This window comes from Triturus cristatus, chromosome 7 (assembly GCF_964204655.1).
Source record: "Triturus cristatus chromosome 7, aTriCri1.1, whole genome shotgun sequence".
NCBI lineage: Eukaryota > Metazoa > Chordata > Amphibia > Caudata > Salamandridae > Triturus > Triturus cristatus.
The window spans coordinates 382,892,891-382,914,345 of NC_140590.1; the positions used below are offsets into that span (position 1 = coordinate 382,892,891).

The window sequence follows — 21,455 nt, forward strand, 5'->3', positions numbered from 1 at the left end:
TGATTGTGTCCTAAGGATGTGTGCACTCCAGCAATAATTAGGACTTGTGCAACTGCGGCGAGTCGCTGGTGTATAGCCAGAGAAGCTGCTTCACCTTTAAACATTAGACAGAATCATTGTGGACACTGGGAGAAAATTTCCGATTAGTTTCATCCCCAAATCTAGGACAGCAGCTGCCCCATGTTTGTCAAGACGGACATTGAGGGAGTGCCGTGGCAGATAGTTTAGACTGTAGCAAAAACTGTCCCCCAGGTGTTAAAGTCTCCAATACCGAGACCCATCCGATTTGGTAGGCACACAGTCAAAATCATGTGGTTGTCTTGTGGTCCCTTAAGGGGAAACACAACTTTAATTTGATCAATTTTTTTCTCGCAAGTGTAGTTTTTAATACTAAGCATTCTTGTTCTAGGATTGGATAAATCTATAAAATCTGATAATTAAAGTGTTTGGTATCCTTACTGTCATTTTCCAGAAATGTGAGGCAGGTGCAGCATCCACATCAAAATATTTTCAAAATGCTTTATAAGCTTCGGTGTGGCTCCATTAAAGCACGTGTATCCAACCAGTCGATCGCCAGCTCCCAGTAGCTCCCAGACACCTACTAAGTAGCTCGCAGCCTTGAGTTCATTATTCAGTAAGCACATGTTCGCATTTTTCTTTCAATACTTAAAGGGACAACTCAGTTTGCATTACATTATCATCATGCTCAGTAAGATTTATAGGCCAGGCTGGGTCACAGAGTTGAAGAACTGAAGCACTAAAGTATTTAACTCTTAAATAAAAGTCCTTGTTGACTCAATATTGAAGCATGAAAACAAAATGATGTTTCTGAATTCTTTTGAATGTGAGAGAATTAAAATGAAAAGTTACCTTAATTATTAACTTTTCATTTTAATGTTGTCCCATTTCAAAGGCCTTTTACTCCTAGTGGCAAGTAGACACTGTGCCCATATGTATGACTGAAAAATAGTATTTTTTTTCAAATGGGAGAAATTTAAAGTTAAGAAAACCTTTTCTATGAAACATTAAGCATTTATGTCTTTCTCCACTTTTAATTAAGACAAATACGTCTTAGTGTTTTATGATGCATGTTTATTAACTTAAAATTCCACCCATTTAAACAAATGTATTTTTCTGTAATAAATATGGCACCATGTCTAAAGGACACTGGAAGCAAGATGCTTGGTGTTTGTAAATGTGAAACTTGGAAATGGGAGAAAATTTAAAGGATGAGTTTTATGGAGTCCCTATAAACAAAGTTAACTCCTCAGTTTAATTTTCTCGATACTGTGCCATATTTATAAGCGAAAAAAACACTCATTATTTTAAGTTGGAGAAATTTAAAGTGCAGAATTGTTTTTTAGATTCTGAACATTTTTGCAGAACATTTTCCTGCACTTTACATGTCTTCCATTTGTTTTATACATCTAATGAGGCCATATATGGCGAAAGGCATGTCTTGTGCCACAAGTACATAAGACATAGTCTCTCAGTCACCCGTACACATATATCCCAGTCATACCCACACATGCTCATACATCCAAAAAGAAAACGCTCTCACTTTCACACATGGCAGTCCTGGTATAGTGCCTCAAGTCAAAGTATTTTGTTCTAACCATAGCATCTGGCTCTTTGAACATTAGGCTTAAAGTCAATTAAGATGGGCGCAAGTGGAGGCGTGGCCTGAGGCGTCAAGATGGCAGTCGCACTCTAAGAGCGCTCCGGACCCCCTCCGTCATCCGCCTTGCATCCGCCACCGTCAGCTGCCATCCACCCTACAGCACCACTGCACGAGACCCGCGGCCCTCTTGGGCTGCACGCTGAGCCGTTTCGTCGAAGATTTGAGCCCCTGCAGGCCCAGCTCTGTTCGATACGACGACTGCGTGCCAACATGGAGGCCCCGTCGGCGGGCCGATCCGGAGCTGTGCAACCAGGGCGCCTCTGAATCCCTCGATCGAAACCCCCCCCCTGTGGTGCCGAGAGCGGCTGAACTCACCTGCGGCCGTGGTGCAGCCGGGAGCGGAGTGGGACGAGGTGCGCTGGCTGCAGATCCGGGCTGGGGCTGCTCTGCTACTGGAGGGCGCAGATCTCGAATAACGGCTGGCCCTGGGCGCCGCTCCTGGAGGAGGACCGGCTCACCTGTATCCTTCCACGGTGTGTCGCGGCATGCGGGGGGCCACTGAGCTCGGCTGCCGCGGTCGGTTAGCGGCGTGGAGCAGTGTGCGGCGCGCCTGTGGCCTGCCATTGTGCCTGGGGCCTAATCTGTTCTGCGGGGCCTTGGGCGCCGGTGTTGCGGTCCTGCTAGACTGCCAGGTCGGGCGGCGGCGTGCTGCAGTGGGGTGAGCCCCGAGGCCCTGGACTACCGCTGGGTGCTGGGACCGCCGGCAGCCGGGACTCCCCGGCGGGTGTGGGCCTCCTGGGGGTGCGGCCTTCTGTCCCTGGGTCGGGCCCTTATCCTACGGACAGCCCGCCTGCAACTCACGAGCAGAGAACGGGCTCCGACCCGGTTGGGGCTGAAGTGTTGGGGTGGCCCGGCCCTCCCCGGCCTGATTTTGCCCTGCGCCGGGCCCGTGGCCTGGGGTGAAGGTGGGACCAGTCACCCGTTGGCTTCTAGTGGTGGAGGTGCCCTGTTTCCCTGGCAGTGGTTGAGGTGGGGAGCCGGCCATCGCACCGGGTGGCAGGGCAAGGAGAGGTGCCTAATGCCCTCGCCCCCCCCCTCTCCGCCGACTCTACAATCTTTCCCGCCATTGCTGGCCCTGGGCCTGCTCATCGGCGTGGCTGCCAGCCGCGTGCCTGTTTGCTCCCTGGGCTGCTGGGGGTCCCGCGAGGTGCCTACCCCTGCCGCGGTTCTCTGAGCTGGGCCTGCTCCTGCTGGTCGCCGCGGCCTTGCCTCCATTGTGACACCTGGGCCTGAGGCCACGCGTGGCTCCCCTCAGCTGGTCAATCCTGGTGCATGGGCCGGGGGTGGGGATCAGCTATCACTTCGGGTGGCAGTGCAGAGGCGAGGCGTTGGCACCTCTACCCCCACCTCCTTATCCTTGGTTGAGGTTTGCGCTGGAGGGCTGCTAGTGCAACGGACACCCCAACTGTCCAGACCGGCCTCATCCGGCAGTAGGCTCCCAGGCCTGAGCATTGATGGCTTGGGTGTCGGGGGACCCCCTTCTCCTCCCCCTGCGGACCCACTGCTCGTACCTGCTTTCTACCCTTGGCGACGATGGGCAGAACCCACGCCCCACAGACCCCTGTTCCCCCCACTCAAACTAAAATGGACCAGTTCACCAAGGCGGACAGGGATCCAAGCGGGGGAACCTCTGCCGCACCGGGGGTCGCTGGGGGCAACCTCTCCACGATCCTCCTGGCGATGAGCACGTCGCAGGCCTCTGTGGAAAGCAAGATCGGCGAGGTGAGGGTGGATGTGTCTCTCATCCGCCAAGACCTGCGCAAAGCTACGGCACACATCACGGAGGTGGAATCCTGTATTTCCACCGCAGAAGATGACATTGGCCAACTTAAGTTCCAGGTGGCCCGGGCCACGCACCTCGCGCGACACAACAAGTACTCCTTCCGCTCCCCGCCTAGCCTCTGCAAAACGACTCTCTGCTTGGTCCTCTGCCCTGGGTCTCTGCGATGCCTGGAGGGTGTGGCACCCCCGCAAGGAACAATACACCCACACTTCAGCGGCCCATCACACCCACTTCCGTATCGACCTGTTCCTCCTGCCAGCCACGTACTGTCAACTGCTGTCCGGGGTCGCTATACTACCCAGGGGTATCTCTGATCACTCCCCCGTTTCCCTCCGCCTTGTACGGTTAGGCGAATGAACGCCTGGTTCCTGGAGGACGCCGATTTTGTGGCATCCCTCGGGCAGGAACTGCAGCTTTACTTCTCTACCAATATGGGTTCTGTCTCCTCATCGGGAACACTGTGAGAGGCAGGCAAGGCAGTGGTGCGAGGCGTGGCTAGAGGCTTGGTCCACGCGAAGCGTGTGGAACAATCTGCCCGTCTCATGAGGCTGGAGGCCCAGGCAGCCCAACTGGAAGGAGCCCAGGCCACCGGCGACAGTGATGACTCCACTTGGCAGCTCACGCTGCTCCGTGAAGATTTGCCAAATCTCGCTGGAATCTGCCAAGATGCTATGGCGCTGCTCGTTGGCGCGCATATATGACTGGGGCGATAAAAACGGTAAACTGCTCCATAATTTGGTGTCTTATCCCAGAGCCAACCGTATTATTCCGGAGATTCGGGCCGAGACCGGGGCTCACCAGGTCATGTCCCAAGCCATCGCCCAAACCTTCGCTAGATACTATGCAACCCTATATGCGGCCCGACCTCCCCGGACCTCCTTGGCGGATTTATTGGCCGAGACCGGAACCCACCTCGATGATGTGTCGGAGAGGATGGGTTTCGGCCCCCCTTTCCGGCACCTTATCCGGGTTCTCTACTCTCAATCCAGGGCACGGGTCCGTCCGAGGCATTCCCCATCCAGAGGGGCACTCGCCAGGGCTGCCCGATCTCACCGCTTCTATTCGCTTTGGCGATGGAGCCCTTGGCCTCCCTCATCCGTTCAGGATTCCCTCATCCACGGCTGGGCCTGGGATCCGAGTCACATTAACAAGATAGCCCGCGCTGCTTGGACGCCCTCTGAGCGTTTGAACGGGTCTCCGGCCTCAGGCTCAACCCGGCGAAATCCACGCTGGTCCCCCTGCACCCATCCCGGGCGTGCTTCGACTGGCAAACGAATATTCACCTATGCCGGCAATCCTTTAAGTACCTGGGTGTGTGGGTCACCCTCCTCCCGGAGCTCGAGTGGGTCCTGAACATCACACCCCTGGTCGCCAGAGCTAAGGCGGATCTTAGGAAATGGCAATCCCTTCCTCTCAACCCCTTAGGCCGAAGTGCCCTTTTTAAAATGATGGTCCTCCCCCGATTTCTATACATCCTACAAAATACCACCGCCCACCTCCCGGGCAGTTGGTTTCGGGAAATGGACAGTGTCCTCACTCGGTTTTTGTGGGGTAACGGGAGGCCGCGAATGTCCCTAGCACATTTTCGCATTTCTCCCTATGACAGGGGCATGGGGGTCACTAACCTCCACCTCCACTACTTGGCCATGAGGCTCATTGTGATCCACGACTGGTTTTGCGGGCGGCTGGTCCGACCCGGCGTATCAGGCGGAACTTAGAACCCTGGAATTTACACAGATCCAGGCATACTTATATGGGAGCCCAGTGCCACGGGATCTTCCCCCATCACCAGGCCTTGCGCCACGTACAGTGGGACCGGAAACTCACTAGGCAGATGCCCCTGTGGAGCGGAGCATGGTTGAGGGAGGTCTCTTCTCTCTGAGACTTCCGTTGTTGGGATCTCATGGGGATCTCGCTTTTAGGGGACGTTTGGGTGGGGGACCATATCAGAACTTTTGCACACCTACAAAAGCGCCACCCCCTCCTTCCCTCCCAATTCTACAAATACCTCCAACTTAGACACGCCCTTCACGTGCACATGCCCTCTCCCACTGCCTTTCTGGAGTTTAGCCCCCTGGTGGCTCAGGTGATGATGGGGAACCTTGGCAAGGGCGGGGTGTCACGGATTTACCGATCCCTGGTGAACAATGGTCCTGCATCTCTCGACTGACTCCGCGCCCGTTGGGAGGGATGGTTGGGCCCCCTGGAGGAGGCGGACTGGAGAGACGCCCTTATGGCCCCCAAGACCCTGACAACTTCCTCCAAATTACGTCTCGTTCAACTCTATTACCTCCATGCGGCTTACCTCACCCCAGCATGTTTATACAGGGCTAACATGCGGTCCTCCCCAGCCTGCGTGCGTTGCACCCACGCTCCTGCAGACTTCTTTCACGTGGTTTGGAGATGCCCCATTCTTGAGCCATTTTGGAAGGGGGTGGAATTGGAGCTTACACGTGCCCTGGGTTGGGAGGTTCCCCACGATCCATTGCGCCTGATCCTTAGGTGTTGGATGGCCTAGATGGGTCCCGGGCAGATAGTCGCTTGTTGGGAACGGCGGTGGCGGTGCGCGACATTGCAACACTATGGTCCCAAGCTAAACCACCCACTGTGCGGCGGTGGAGGCGAGGAGTGGCGCCCAGGAGGAGCCCCTCTTTGAGGCCAGGGGTTGCCCCGAACTTTTTGGTAAAATATGGGGTAAATGGTTGAAATGACTCCCCCCGAGGGGTCTGAATGTGTAAGAGAAATACCTACAATTACACAATGTTATAGATGTCATCAGTGTCCTACGAGTCTCAGTCATCTTACCTTGATTGTAATTCACCCGAATAACGTATTGATCTGCTACCGATGTATTTTTGTGATGGCAATGAAAAATGCAATAAAGTTGATTATCAAAAAAAAAGATGGGCGCAAGTGCGTCTGGTAACAATGTGCGAGTTGCTTACCCTTCAGTAGCTCATGATTTTCAGTGATCAGAAGTAGCTCTCACTACAGAAAAGGTTGAAGACCCCTACATTAAAGGTAACAAACATTATGGTTTTCATAGAAAACTGAGGAAACCGTACGAAAATCATAGGTTGAAAATCATGGCGCATATGTATCAAAAAAGAGTTTTGCGATTCTCAAACTTCGATTTTTAGCGTTTCGCAATTTGAAAATCGCAAAGTGCAATGTATGTAGGCTTTGCAAAAAAATTTGCGAAATCCTACATATTCCTTAAATGCGACTCGCAAATTGCGAATCGCAATTAAGGAATACCTTCCCATTCATTCCTGAATGGGAAGACATTCGCTAATTTGCGATTACCAAATAGGTAATTGCAATTTGCAAATGCAATTTCAAGGGTGCAAGGGTGACAAAAGGACACCCTGTTGCACCCCTGAAATATGCATTTGTGCACATGTTGCACACATACATGCCCTAAGGGCATGTATGTGCGCCATATGGCACTTTGAGAAAAGCAAAAAAGTGCTTTTTTCTAGAAAATCAAAAATTACCACCAACTTGAAGTTGATGGTAATTTGCAATTCCTTAAGGCCAAATAGCAAATTTCTGGTGCTTCCAGAATTGGATTTAAGGAAACGCAATTTACAATTCCTTAATTGCATTCGCAAAACAAAGAATCGCAAATTTTGCGATTCTCTATTTTGCGATGACCTTTTGGGATGATGCATCCCAAAAGCCTTTTTCCCATTCGCAAACGGATAGATTCTGAGAATCGGCCCACTTGCAAATGGGAAAAAGGCTTGATACATATGGCCTGTAGTGTTTTATTTACACACACGAGTAGGGGATTTAAGAGAAATAACATACGAATAAATGACTGAATACTGCAAATGCAGAAGTCAATAGTTCTTTGTTGATAAGGTTTATTTTCAGTTTGTGAACGCAGGAGACATGTTAGTGGCTATACCACACCTATGACAGGGTTTGAAGGCATGAAGTCAGAAGCCTTTATCAGCAGTCCTTGTATCAAGACTCAGTGGGAGAAGTGGAGAATGGGGTAAACGAGATTAAAGAATAACAGGCACATTAAATTGTCAAAACCCTTTAGATTTCTTTAGTTACTCATAGGAAGTGACTAGCAAATCACAGACGATGCGTAAAGGCTTGATGAAGGACCACAAAGCATACTTGCATTATGGAACAAATCCAAACCCATTGTAAAGAATGTACCACAGTGAAAAGTCATCATGAGGCAGGATTTAGGAAAGCCATTAAAACATATTATTTGATTAGCATTCATGTGAATGGTTTATTTTCTTCATAGTAAAGGTACAGTTTGGTTAGTGTCTGTGTTAGAGCAATAGTTAAGGGCCATATAATAAGTTAGCCTGGGGATTATAATTAGTTTTAGGGCTACAGTGGGTGTTACAGTTAAAGAGGTTTGGTTATCTTTGAGTTAGATTCAGGGCTGAGATTATGGGTTACAGTTAAGGTAACTAAAATCCATTTTTGTAGCAGACATATTTACAGCAGCAAAAGCAAATGCACTGTCTCTTTCAAATTTACAATGAGGCCTGATATGTAGGTGAATGCTCCTGCATCTGAAAAACCTAATACTAAAATACTTTGAACTGGACGAAGGAAGTATATTGTTGTATTTTGTTACATCTTTTCAGCAGTTAACAGGAGACTTGCTGGGGTACCTGCAAAGTTCAGTTCTTGGAATGGATTTTAGAAGTCGAATATTTTGAGGTACTGGTGCTTTTCATCAGAGAGCTACACCTAGAAATACAGTTTCCCAATTTCAGTAGATCCTACACCACACTTTCACTCACACACTGCTTTGAGCTACCATTTTCTATGCTGAGCCCCCTCACAATATCAAGTTGGATGAAACAAACATTAAATTACAAGGGCAAAAATCAGCTCACAATGTCATAACCATCGATGTTATGCTAAGTTTCTCAAATATTGACAACGCGTAACCTTTTTAGGGTCCAATGTAAATATTCCAAGTTAGACCCCAAAAAGCATGTTGACCATAATTAATGCGGCTATGTACGATGTGGATCATTCCATAAGCGTCTGAAGGGACATGAGCCAGTGATGACAGATGTAGAACTCCACAATTCCTAAAGACAGTCACTATCCCCCCCCCCCTTGCTCACTATTGGGCATTAAGGAATTAGGTCAGTTGGGTTGTTTGTCTGATTAAGAGTAAATAGGTATGTAGAATGTCTTCATTTAGTTTCTCATCCTCTCTTTGCAGATCCTTAATCTTTGCATAAGGCAAGGGTTGAGGTGTTGGAAGGGGCAGTGTGAGTAAAAATACCCATCCAGCTTCACGTGTTGACACAAATGATTTAATGGATTCACTAAACATTCCATTTTTGGCGCTAAGTACACAACAGTAGGATTAGATATTATATTGATGCTGATCGTCCCAAGCACAGGAAGCCTCACGCCACTTTCTTTCACGTGTTTGGTGGAATGCCTGAAAATCTGAGGTTATTGGGAATATATTGCTGAAATACTCAGCAGGTCCATTTCAGTGCTCTTTGAGTTGAGCCCCAGATTATGTCTTCTAAGTTATCGTCCCATCTTCAAGGGGAACCAAACTAGGGAAAGGCTTTGGGATGGATCCTGGTGAAACACTTTATTGCCATGAAGTGGCTGCATGCAGAAGCACAAGGGATACATGCATGGCTTAGTGGTGTCTCGGCATAGCTGATGGTACAGTCATCCACATAAGTCAATGCAGGAGGATTAGTAGGTGGAAGAAGATTTAACACACTGGAGGATATTTCAAAGTGCATTACAGTACAGTAGTGAGGGTCCTGACAAACCTAATACCAGAAGTGTGCTGTACGTATACATACTTGTGATCTTGTACATTTTGTGCATATTGCCAAATGATGTGTTGCAAATGACAATGTGTTTAAAATATGAGACAGACCAAATGTGAAACATCTGTATATCTCTTTTTCAGCCTGCTTATGCTTTGGTCTGTACTGTGTTATGCTGGGAATACAAATGCAAAGATGTTCAAAGAATAAAACAGTAGAGGAGTGTAGGACAGCTTACTCGAGAATCATTGAGACCAGATGCATACAAAAACAGATTCTCCCAGGCAGATTATTTGACAGTACTAGCCCTACACAAAAAGGAGGCAAGACACACTGTTTCCTTTAACTTTCAGCCATTTCAGCAATGACCAATACATGACTGTGTGCCAGCAGCTCTAAGAACCAAACCATGGAAGATTAACAGACACATATAGACCAGGGTCATAGGCATCTGGATGCATCAATAGCAGAGCCATGACCCTGCGGAGGTGTAATATTGCTCCAGTGATGGGTGTCTCATCTCAGTGGGTGATATGGGTGGAACAGCCTCTGGCAACCTACATATGTAGTTGAAATAAAATATGGGTTCAAATAAGCCAAAAACAATGTCATGTTTCTAGCAATTTCACTTGCCTTGTCTTGTAGAAGGGCAAGTCCTAAGATGGACTAACCTCCACTTTTATCATATCTCCCAGCTTTACTACATCAGCATCTGAATTAGACTTGTGTGTCAGGAGGTGGTTACTCAACAGGGACATCCGGCTGAAAGTTTTACCACACAGTTCACACTTCATGATTTTGGATCGGATATGTTCCTGCTGGTGTTTGGTCAAGTCGCTGGAATGATGGAATGTCTTCTCACAGGACAGACACTTGAGTTCTATGTGAGTCTGCTTGTGCTGTTCCAGTTGTGCGAGTTGGCGGTAATTCTTGCTGCAGATTTGACAGGTGAAGACTTTGTGGTCAGGATGGGTCAGGTAGTGGCGACGAAGCCCTGGAAGAGTGGTGAAAAGCTTTGAGCAGAAGCTGCACTTCCTGGTCTTCTGGGGTGCCTTGTAGACTAACGTGCAATGATGGTTCAGCACTTGGTGATGTGTGTATAGTTCTAGGCTGCACATCAAGCATTTCACCATTGCTTCTAACTTGCCTTGCTTTGCGGAAGATGGTACATTTGTATGAGACCTTGAGAGAATCTGACGCCGAAGGCGAGTTATGCCTCCTACCAGGTGTCTCTGGCGGTGTGCTGTGGCATGGTGGTGGTGTTTGAAGCTCTTCATACATATGGGACAATGGTATGGCTTCTCGCCCGAGTGCACACGCTGGTGCTTCTGCAAGTCACTGGAGTCCCGAAAGCCCTTTGGACAAACTGTGCACTTAAATGGCCGCTCCTTGGTGTGGACCATGTAGTGCCGCTCTAGGTGAGTGGCTTGCCGGAAGCGCTGGTCACAGAGCGTGCAGGCAAAGGGCTTAAGCCCTCTATGTATAATAGCATGCTTATGGAGGTTAGATGAGTTGTTGAAACACTTCTTACATTCCACACACTCATATAGCTTCTGCCCTGTTGGACTCATCTTATAGTGCGTAGGGCGATGGGCTTCCAACAGGCTCTTTTTAAAAAAGGTGAGGTTGCAAAAGGAGCAATTGAACTTCCCTGGAACGGTGACGCTTTCCATGGCACTGCTGGAGATATCCTTTTCTTTGGTCACTTCAAGGATTGCTGCCTCCTCAAGGTTCCTGTGTGTCTCCTCATGTCTCTTGAGGTAAGATATCCGCGAGAAACTTCGAGGGCACAACTCACAGCTGTAGGGTCTCTCTCCTGTGTGTTTCCTGTAATGCACTTTGAGTTCAGTGGCATCCCGGAAGCCCTTAGGGCAGAAGGCACACTGGAAGGGGCGCTCACCTGTGTGTACAAAACGGTGACGGTCCAGCTGCGACTTCTGCCGGAAGGTACTGCCACAGATCTCACAGCTGTGAGGGCGCTGGCCTGTGTGGATGTTCTTGTGTCGTCGCAGGTTGGAAGGATCAGAAAAGCTGCGGCTGCAGATATCACACTGGAAATACGGGCGTCCTACCGGCATTGTATCCAACCGTTTGTAAAGTGTCCTTCTCTGGTGCATGCCCGCCACTGTGTAGGGCTTGTCATCGTCCACTACTAGCTGAATCCCAGTATATTTCTTGCAGCTGTATGCATCTTCCCTGTTGGCATTTTCCACAAGGGGTTTGACAAATGCTTCTTCACTTTCTGTCACCACATCCTCACAAGCTTTAACTACGTTCATGGTATCTACACCATCTATAAAAGGGAGATGAAAGAAGCTCTGTTAGATGGAAGCTTATATCACAAGGGTGTGTTTCAAGGCCTCAATGTTCTCTGATTTGGCAGACACATAAAATATCACAAACAGACATGTTACTTACCTTCAGTAACGCTCATTGGAGTCTGCGGCAGCTTTGCACCACCTCTGGACGGCAGTGGCACTTAGCTATAAAAAGGCACCACCCATGCGCACTGACATCAGTTCTCTTTGATGCTCTTCTATGCCCTCAGAGACAGATTGACTGTGGCAGACTGTAAGCACTACAGTGGGAAAAGCCTAACGTGGAACCTTTGGAACTATAAAAGTCCACTCTACAAAATGCGAAAGAGAGAGTGGTGAGGAATCAACAGTTAGATAGAGTATCCACCAGATCGAGCATTACCAAATGTAAGTTACTTTTGATGTATACTTTTAACTGCAGATTATTCACCTTGTGAATAGATACCAAAGCAGTACCGCCCAAAAGGTGGAGATTCATAGGAGTGGACTTACACCAGGACATCCTACAGGACCGAGCAGACAAAATAGTCCTCCCTGCAGACTTGAGCGTCGAGACAGTAATACCTGGTGAAGGTGTGGATGGACTCCCATGTAGCAGGCAGGCAGGCAGAATACCTCCCACCAATGCTGTAATGGCAGCCTTGGCTCAGGTGAAGTGAGCCAAAAGGCCTTCAACCTACGGAATAACACATTTTCATGCACAGGATGATTCATCTGGAAAAGTTTGTTTCTGAACCGGCCTTCCTTTCAGAGCACTGGCAAATCCCCAAAAAGCTGGTCATCCATTCTGTACTCATTAATTCAATCTATTTAGAAAATGAAAAGAAAAGCTGGTGTTGAAGTAATTTCCTGCAGTATATCAAACAGTTTCACATCATGTTTCTTCCCACTATATAAAAGTCATCAAGTACCAAGCTGTGTTAGACCCCCCAAGAAATCACATGCAGAGGCGTCTGTGTATGAAAGATTTGAATGTGTACAGCCACTGATAGTTGAGGTTTAGCAGGGAGTTTTCAGAGTACTTAGGGGTGGACAGAAGCCTAAGGAGATGTTAGGGATACCAGGAAAGTCAGTGATCTGAAGGCAAGCAAGAGCACCTGGCATGTGAAACTGAAAACGAGATTCAGCAACTTGAGGATGATAATGTGCCCCAGGAACCTAGGATGAGCAGGAGCTTTACTGATAAATGTCCCTGAGAAGGAACATCTGGGCACTTGAGCGTGGCCAGGAGCTACAAGTAAATGACAGTGAGCAGGAGCATTGACCCCCCCACAGTGAGCAAGAGCCATTGGGACAAACAGGAGCTTTGAAGACATTAGAGTGAACAGGGTTTTGGGCAAATAAGAATGAGCTTGAACCTCAGGAACATGAAGGTGAGCTTGAGTCTCAGGAACCTATACCGAGCAATGCCCCTGAAGCATATGTATACCCCCCCATACCGAGTGCTAAAACTGAGGGTAAGCAGGAGCATCAGGACTCTGGTGGTGACGGTACACCTCATATCCATAGGGTGAGCAGAACTTCAAGGGAGCTACATAGGAATATACGTTTTGCGGAATCTCATGGTGAACATGGTCCTCAGGGAAATTAGGGTGTCTTACAGCTTCCAGGTAAGAGTGATCAAGAGCTCCAGAGTCTGACGGTGAACAGAGAAATCAGGTGACTAGAAGATGAGCTGGAATCCAAAGGCACCTGAGAGAGAACTGGAACCTTGGGGATCAGAGTCTGAGCAGGAGTCTCAGTGGACTGGGCAGTGAAAATGACATTCATGTCCCTTTTAATAGGTAGGTAATTTAGAGACCAACTGATGGTGAGCAAGAGTCTGAAGGCCTTTGGGTGAGAAGCACCCATGGATTCTTAAGAGTGAACAGAAGCCTACAGACAAGTGGATACACATGAGCTTTTGTGGTCATCCAATAATGGACACTAATGAAGAGCCTGTGGGCGATTCTGATGAGGAGGAGGTCGGGTGTCGCTTTGCTCAGGGCTCTGATCGAAATCTGAGTTTATGCAGCATTAGAAAGACAATTTAGGTTTTTCTCCACAATGGAGCAACATGAACGATTTTTAGCAGATGTGTCTTTTGGCAATCTATGCATCACGGTGTGCCCATGGAAGACTGACGCTGCCCAGAAAGCTTTTCTGATGAAGTTGCCCTTTTTGTAATTAACGATGTTTGTCTAGCAACTGGAAAAGATAGTAAAACAAATCTGTAGATAGCAAGAGGTCGATGACGACAGTGTGTTGTGGCTTTGTTACTAAGATGACTTTTAGTGTAGGAACTCTCCTCTCCCTCGGTTTGCAGTCCGATGCCAGTCCCTTGTAAGAGGAATTCAGCTCTTGCTGGATAAAGTCACACAAATTGCTCTTCCAAAGATTCTATTCCATCCTGTTCCTTGTACAGAACACATCAGGAGATTTTCACCCAGTTAGAGACCTCAAGGGGGTAAATAGGTTTTTTCCCTACCAGACATGAACAAGCATTTGCAATGCAATAGGTCTCGCAGTTACGCAAGTTTGAGCTATTGGTATTGTAAATGGCTATGCCTTTTATTTTGGTATTGGTTTTTAAAACATAAATACAAGACATTGTCATTTATAACGGCAATAGCTTAAACTCGCGTAAATGCGAGACCTATTGCATTGCAAATGCTTGTTTTGTTCTACCACTAAAATTCAATGGGGTGGCGTCAGGACTGTCCACGACATTTACTCTGGGGACATCAAACTATGGGGTGTCTTAAGTGAAGCTGTGTTGTTTCAAGGGCTGTGTGGGCGTCGCCGCATCCCGACCCCTGGGTGGGCTCGGGGTCACCGTACTGGGGCATAAGCTGTGCATTTGCAGACTAGGGGTCGCGTGTTGCACATGTTCCCGGTTGATCTGACTATGGGTGTGAGAGGACTACTGCACTCACCTCACCTGTATCCCCAGGGGGGTCCCACTCGAGGAGGGGCGCTGCTCCCTCCGTGCCCGCTGAAAAAGACAGTCTGTGAGGCGCACACAAAAAACGTAACACGGGGGTAAACTAACGGAAACACGGTGCAGGGGTACAGTGCGCGAGCTTCTAAATCCCATGAATTATTTCCGATCGGCTGTTCATTTCATACTTAGTATTAAATTAAAGTGCAGCGACATGCAAGGGAACCCCGCCAAAAGGGCTGCTAAAATACTCCTCCCGTAAGACTGGTTTAACGGCCATACTAACATTGTAGTATTTAATCACTGAAATTCCTTAAACATGCAGTAAGTGCTCACATTGTAATTAAGTCATTTATAGAGGTAAGAAGACTACAGTAAAAAAAAAAACAGTTTCAACGAAGTTAAAAGGTGGGGGTGGCGGAGTTCCGCGTGCACTGGGCGAACCTCCGATGAGGATTAGGGTCTGCTCGGGGCAGATCCCCGGGCACAGCACAGACACCGGCTCATTCTCCCGGAGCGTGAGTCTGCATCACGGCAAGGACCTAAACATCCATAGCGCCAAGAGACAGCTCTGGTGTATAGCGCCTATGTCGAGCTCCACAGCACGCATTTGGAATGCACTCACGAGTGTGGCGCCTAACAAAAAGAACACACAGAATACATAGATATGTATATAGCTAACACATTGGATTCAAGTGCAACTATGATGCTTTCTTGTGAATTCCTGAATGAGCCCAAAACTAACAAAAATGGTTTATTATACCAAATGCCAACAGAATACACGCTGCTGTACTCTACTGCCGAGATTTCACTGACAAAATAATAGGCTTCCATTGGTTTAAATCAGAAATTCGCCGGAATTAAATTATGACCCATAAATTGTATGACGTTATTCGTGTGGATTGAATAAATAGGCAGGCAGGCAGGCAGGCAGACAGGCAGACAGGCAGACAGACAGGCAGACAGACAGACAGACAGACAGACAGATAGATAGATAGATCGTCCTATACTTCAGTCAAGCGAATCTGATGAAATCATAAACCACAAGACCAGAGTAGATTCGAATCTTCAACAGACATTTTAATTTTGGGCAGTTGGTTTGAAAATGTGTTTGGTTGCCTTTAGTAAACAGAAAGGAAGGGTACATTTAAGAATATATAGTTTCAGATAAAAACACCCTTTAGTTTATTTTAAAAAAACACATTCTGTCTTTACATTGGAGAGATTGTTAAGGCTGTTCTCTGCAGGGCGCTTGAATGAGAAAATTCGGGCTGTATTTGCATTTCACAAATATATAGTTGATTAAACAACGGACAAAGGACTGTAGAATGGTTTCAGGATTCCGTTTGAAATGGTGAAACTCACATTTCACACAATTTCGTACAATAAAATCAAATAAGCATGCAATATGTTTGTGGGCGGCGTAGATACATCCATCCAATATTTCCTGTTTTAAAAGTTATGAATAAATATGCATGTCTGATGAATGTAATTAATTTGACGAGCAATATCTGCAGGTCATGTTCAGCATTGTAGATAGTTCCCTTACATGGGTATGAACTCAGTGTCATGATTTGGTACAAACCTGTGATACGTGGTGCGTGTGTACACATATGATGGAATCTGAAAGATCCGTTCGCAAATGAGCAGAGGGCGGCGAGAGGAAACTAAACCTGCTTCTAATAACGTCCCTTGGCTTTGAGCTGTGACTAGTCTGCGGTATTCGTAGGTGATGATTCCACCGCGGGGCAGGAACAGCGCACTAGGCCGGCGCCCTTCCCACGACAACGGAATATGGCAAAAGTCCATCGAAGCAAGAATGCGGCGTCGCACCGGAGCTCAGGCAGGTGCGATAGCTCAGTGAGTCAAGTAGATTCGAATCCTGTGCGGGCCTTTCTGCCTTTCGTCCTTCGGAAGTCATTTAAAAGAGTACCATTGAAGTGGGGCATTGTACCGGTTGTTTTACAGAGCTATGAACAGGCAGAGAAGAGGAGAAAAGGAAGTGAAGCGGAGAGAAAGAAAAGACGCAGGGATAGGAAAGGAGATAAGTGGAGAGAAGGAAGAGATGCGCGGAGAAAGAAGGAAAAGAGAAGCGGGAGAATAAAGGAAATGAGAGAAGAGGAAAGAAGGAAGAGCTGCGGGGAGAAGAAAGGAAAGGAGAAAAGAGGAGCGAATGAAAGAAAGAAGAGATTTGGGGAGCAGGGGACGGGAAAGAGGATGGAAAGGTGCTCAGGAAGAAACTGGCGGCGAGAAGTTAAGTAGAGAACGATGAACTAGAGAAATGGAAATACAAGCAGGAAGTGGGATAAGGGAGGGGGTGGCAAATGGCGTGTACATTTCGCGGGCGCTTTGATGTTCGCAGTGGCCGCGCGGCTCACTGAGAACATCAAAGCGCCCGCGAAATGTACACGCAGGCTGCCAAATGGTGCGCGCGCCGCATGCACTGTGTGAAAGTGATCGTGATCACATCAAAGCGGCCGTGCGGCCCGCGAAAGTGAAAGCAAACGAGTGCTTTCAGGCCTCCAAATGGTGCGCACGCCCGGCGCACATGCACTGTATTTGGAGGCCTGAAAGCACTCGTTTGTCCTTCCAGATCCCCCATTTACAAAAGCTCTCGCGAGAGCAGCGCTAAAGCGCTGTCTCAGGCGAGACCTAAAAATGGTATCCCTGCAGAACATTCTTCCACTCATTAGAATAGGGGGCTTCCTCACCTCAAAAGATATGTTGATGTATATCTTCATGTTTTGATCCATCTGAGGATTCAGAAATGTCCATGAGTTGCAGTATTAGGGAACCATAATCAGTTCTGAGTTTTACTCTTTAGTATTGCCTTAGCTCCAAGAATTTTTAGAAAACTCTTATATTTTACATACACGAGTAATTCAAGTTTATCCATACTTGAATGACTGGTTAATATCATCATCTTCTCTCTCCAAGGCAGAGAAAGTTATACAGCAGATTTGCAGAGTACATCAAGGCTATGGATTTCTCTTAACAAAGAAAGAGGAAAACTTATGTCTAACTCGTCAAGTTTCCTAGCAAGAAATCAGGCGACTGTAAGAGACTTGCCCAAAAGTCCAAGGGAGATGGCATCCACTCTCTCCATCTTCCACTGCAACCATATCCATCCCTACCCTTTAACATAGGTCGTTCTCCACTTTTAAGAGTCTAGTCACCCAGGACTATGAAGTGTTCATTCCAGTGATTCAGAGAGTTGGCGGAATCTCCAATAGTGGCTGAATCCAACACATCTAAGCAGAGGTTTTCATTTGACTCCCTGTTGGACCTGATACTTGTCAGGTAGCGTTCCTTGAACTCTTTCGCGTTTTCTGTCTACGTTTTGCTGATTCTCTTCTGGGGCCTCCAGCCTCTGCACACTTTTACACTGTAAATACTTGTGAAAGCGTGCAAACCCTTCCTATCCGTGTTGGGAAGGGGCACTGATTCCATGTTTTGAAACAGGCTGATCAGTCATTGTAAACTGGTGGGTGTGCACTGGTATCTAACGTGAGTAAACTCATGGGGAGCGTGCCATTGGAGGCAGCTGTGAGTACACACCTCCATCTATGGCACCTGCCTACACAGGCTTGTGCGTGCACACAGACACACGTATTAGTTAAACCTGTGTCCGATTCTGTTGTGCAGACTTTGTCGGGCGCACTTGCACCACTGGTGCTTGGTACAAGTGTGTGTCTTTTGGGTACTATGTGTTGTCATCGCAGGTCGGTGTGCGCAACAGTACACGTACTCCCAGACAATGAGGAATACCTGTGTTTATTTTCACTACTTATGAGGCCTGCTCTTCCCATAGGTTAACATGGGGAAGTGGTTGACATTACTTCGGACAGCAATAGTGGATTGCAGTGGAGCAGCCTCATGATGTTTCATATCAATGGACTTGCAGTACGAAACCCTTTCCAATGGTAAAGTTTTTTTGTGCATGATTCACTTAGTATGGCACTTACAGAATATGGACATTTCTATGCTCCAAGAGTCTCAAGAACTGTGGTGTCTGGCTCCAGTGGACACCAGGGATCGGGGGGGGAGCACAACTGTGCATTCCCCAATCGACAGCCATAAACTATGGGCATCCCACGGGAACAGTAGACCTCGGCTATTTGAGGGCCGAAGGGGATAGACTGAAGATAGAGGCTGGATCATGGTACCACTTAAGATCTGCTTTCCAAGGCCCCATGGCAAACAGGCCTGCAATTTAGGGGCGACATCTGCGGTTCAAAGGGAAAACCCCTACATCACCTTCAACTTCAAAGACACATGACAGTAAAACTATGGGCGTCATCCTTCAGCAAGGGCTGACATATGCCTGTGGGGACGTGGGACCAGAGAACTGCGTGGAGCACGTTCTCAGTGGACTCTGTTGTGCAAATAGAGAATAACTGTCTGAATAGAGGCTGGCCTGGGCCGAGGACCTGCTGAAGTCTGGCGCCCTGAAGTGTGCTCTCCAGGGGCGCGACCACGTGCCTCATATCCTTTCAGAGATCTCAGGAACATCAAAGATTTTCCACAAGGGACCTACATCATCTACCTGTGACATCTAGAGAGCGGTGACCTCTCAAGTGACCACCTCGGCTATTGAATCTCAACTGGTAGCCTGTTGTGAGCGTGGAACTAACACTTGTTTCTGGAGACTGGATTGTCTAGTGCAGAACCCCAGAAACAGTGCCAGCATCTAAGACGGGTGGTTCCTGTATGCAAGGACCCTGACACACATGTGCATCTTGCATGGTGCAATACATCTCAATGTGTACCAATCATTGTGCCTCCTTTCCCAGAAGGTGTGGAATCTACAACTCATGATGTTTAAAATCTGAAGTGCTTCGTGCGACCCATACCAACATGCACCAATTGCTGTTCCCGGATTGCCTGGGCATGACCTGGATCCAAGCATACCGATCAGGGTGCCTAATCCTATAAATAGGCTCCCCTGTGTTACTCCCCGTTCATCTTTTGTTCCCTTGTGACCCTCATCGCAGCAGGCCAACTGCCCTTTCCATTTATCTGGTCCCTCCCAAAGACGTCCTGGCACCAGGTAAGTAGTGAGAGAGATGGACTGGGTTGAAGAATTCTCCAGAGACAGTTTGGAATCGGGTCAATAGACTGCGTGACTCCTTTGTGTTTTGAGACCTGTGGGTGAACTTTCGTAGTGGCTGTTAATCACCCCCTTGTTTACGTCTACCTCCTAATTAAAACTGTGACATATTCCCACCTGCTTCCCGAGGACCAGGACAGCGTGACTTCGGCTGGGTCCGGGAGGCAGGGTTTGTTAACTTCTATCCAGGGATATAGGACAATCGGGTGAACTAGAGAGTGGAGGGAGACTTGGGCCACGGAATCTGCAGAGGGTGACGAATTAGGATGCTGAGTACATATGTGTGTGTAAGAGCATGCCGTACGGGCTGGCTGATACCTGTTGCACCACGTAGTGGTGTGAAGTGAGTGTATGTGAGTAGGAGTGATCGTGTGTGGACCGCCTGTGATTCACAGCACTGGCCAGGGGTGCTGCATTATACGTTGATTATTGCAAAACGCACAATACCTTATGACACTGGATTTTCCTGTGTGGCTGCTAACCTTTCTCTTGTTTACGTCTACCTCCTAATTAAAACTGTTATATGTTCCCACCTGCTTCCCGATGACCCTGCCAGTGTGACTTCGGCCTCATGAGCCCCAGTGTCCGGGAGGCGGGGTCGTTTTCTTCCATCCGGGGGACGCAGGACAATCGGAGTGAACTAGAGGGTGAAGGGGGCGTGCGCCACGCAGTCTGCATAGGTTGAACCATTGACTTGCTGGGTACCACTGGCAACACATTAGGGTGCTGAGTATGTATGTGTGTGAAGAGCAAGCTGTATGGACTGGCTGATACCTGTTGCACCGCGTAGATGGGCGGAGTGAGTTTGTGTGAGTGATCGTGTGTGGACCGCCTGTGATTCACAACACTGGCCGGGGGTGGCGCATTATATGTTGATTGCTGCCAAAAGCACAATAACATATGACATTGGGTTTTCCGGCATGGATATAGCTCACGGTGGTGCTAAAAAGTGTTCTATTTTCGCGTAAGTGTATTGTTTTGATATCGTGCACCGCATAAGGGTGCCTTCTCTCAATTGGGGGGAGAGGCTTAAATTAAGAACTTACCAGAGTGTGCATAATAGGGGTAACATAAAAACACGAGTGGACCTAGTACTGCTAGTAATAATTCTGGATGTGTTTTATGCCCAAAAGTATGTGATGGTCATGTTATGATGATTGAATACATGTGTTAAATATAAATGTTTTACATCCGTTCTATGTGAAGTCTTGTTTGTGACGCTCAGTGTATACATAGCGAGTGGCTGCTGTGCCTTTGCTTTACACATTGCCTCTCTAGTGAGCCTGACTGCTCGGAGCCAAGCTACCCAAGGGTGAGCACGGATTATACAGCGTGTGTAATCACCTGCACTTGACAGGAGCTGTAGTTCTACCTGGCTGGAGGCATCCGTTCAGCCAATCAGACACTGCTGGTTCCAAACTTTGTCAGTCAAGCAGTGGGATAGGACTTGCATTTGCACAGCAGCGCACGGTGAATAACTGCAAGCCACAACTTCACAGAGGCAAACGTGTTCCTGTGTTTCCCAAGGTGTCCCTAGAAGGGGCAGAGGAGTCTCAATTAGGGGTGGTGAGAACTGTGTCTTCGTTGATCTCTCTGTCTACTTCTACTAGTTCGCCAAATTGTCTGAGGACCTACCTGAGGCAAAGGTTGAGCTGGCTGAGTTAGACACCTATATGGTGGCACAGCTCAAGGAGGCCCGCCGGGGAAAGGGGGTAACTTGCAGGGGTAAAGCCAAGAAGGCAGAGTTGCAGGAAGCCTTTAAGTCCTGGGCAGAGGCTTCCCCTGGGGGGGAGGCAATTAGTGGAGGAGAATCGGAGCATGAAGAAGGTTTTGAGCCGGTCCCTGATGTAC

General features: G+C 48.1%; 1 protein-coding gene across 1 annotated transcript in view; it reads right to left on the reverse strand.

Moving 5' to 3' along the window:
- Positions 1-7,319: 7,319 nt before the first annotated feature.
- The window catches only part of LOC146809738 (uncharacterized), a 32,209-nt gene continuing 18,073 nt past the window's right edge, over positions 7,320-21,455 (reverse strand). Inside the window, exon 2 of the mRNA XM_085616595.1 lies at positions 7,320-11,549. Within this exon, the coding sequence (XP_085472721.1) occupies positions 9,913-11,549 (1,637 nt within the window). The 3' untranslated portion in view covers positions 7,320-9,912. The remainder of the gene's footprint in view (positions 11,550-21,455) is intronic.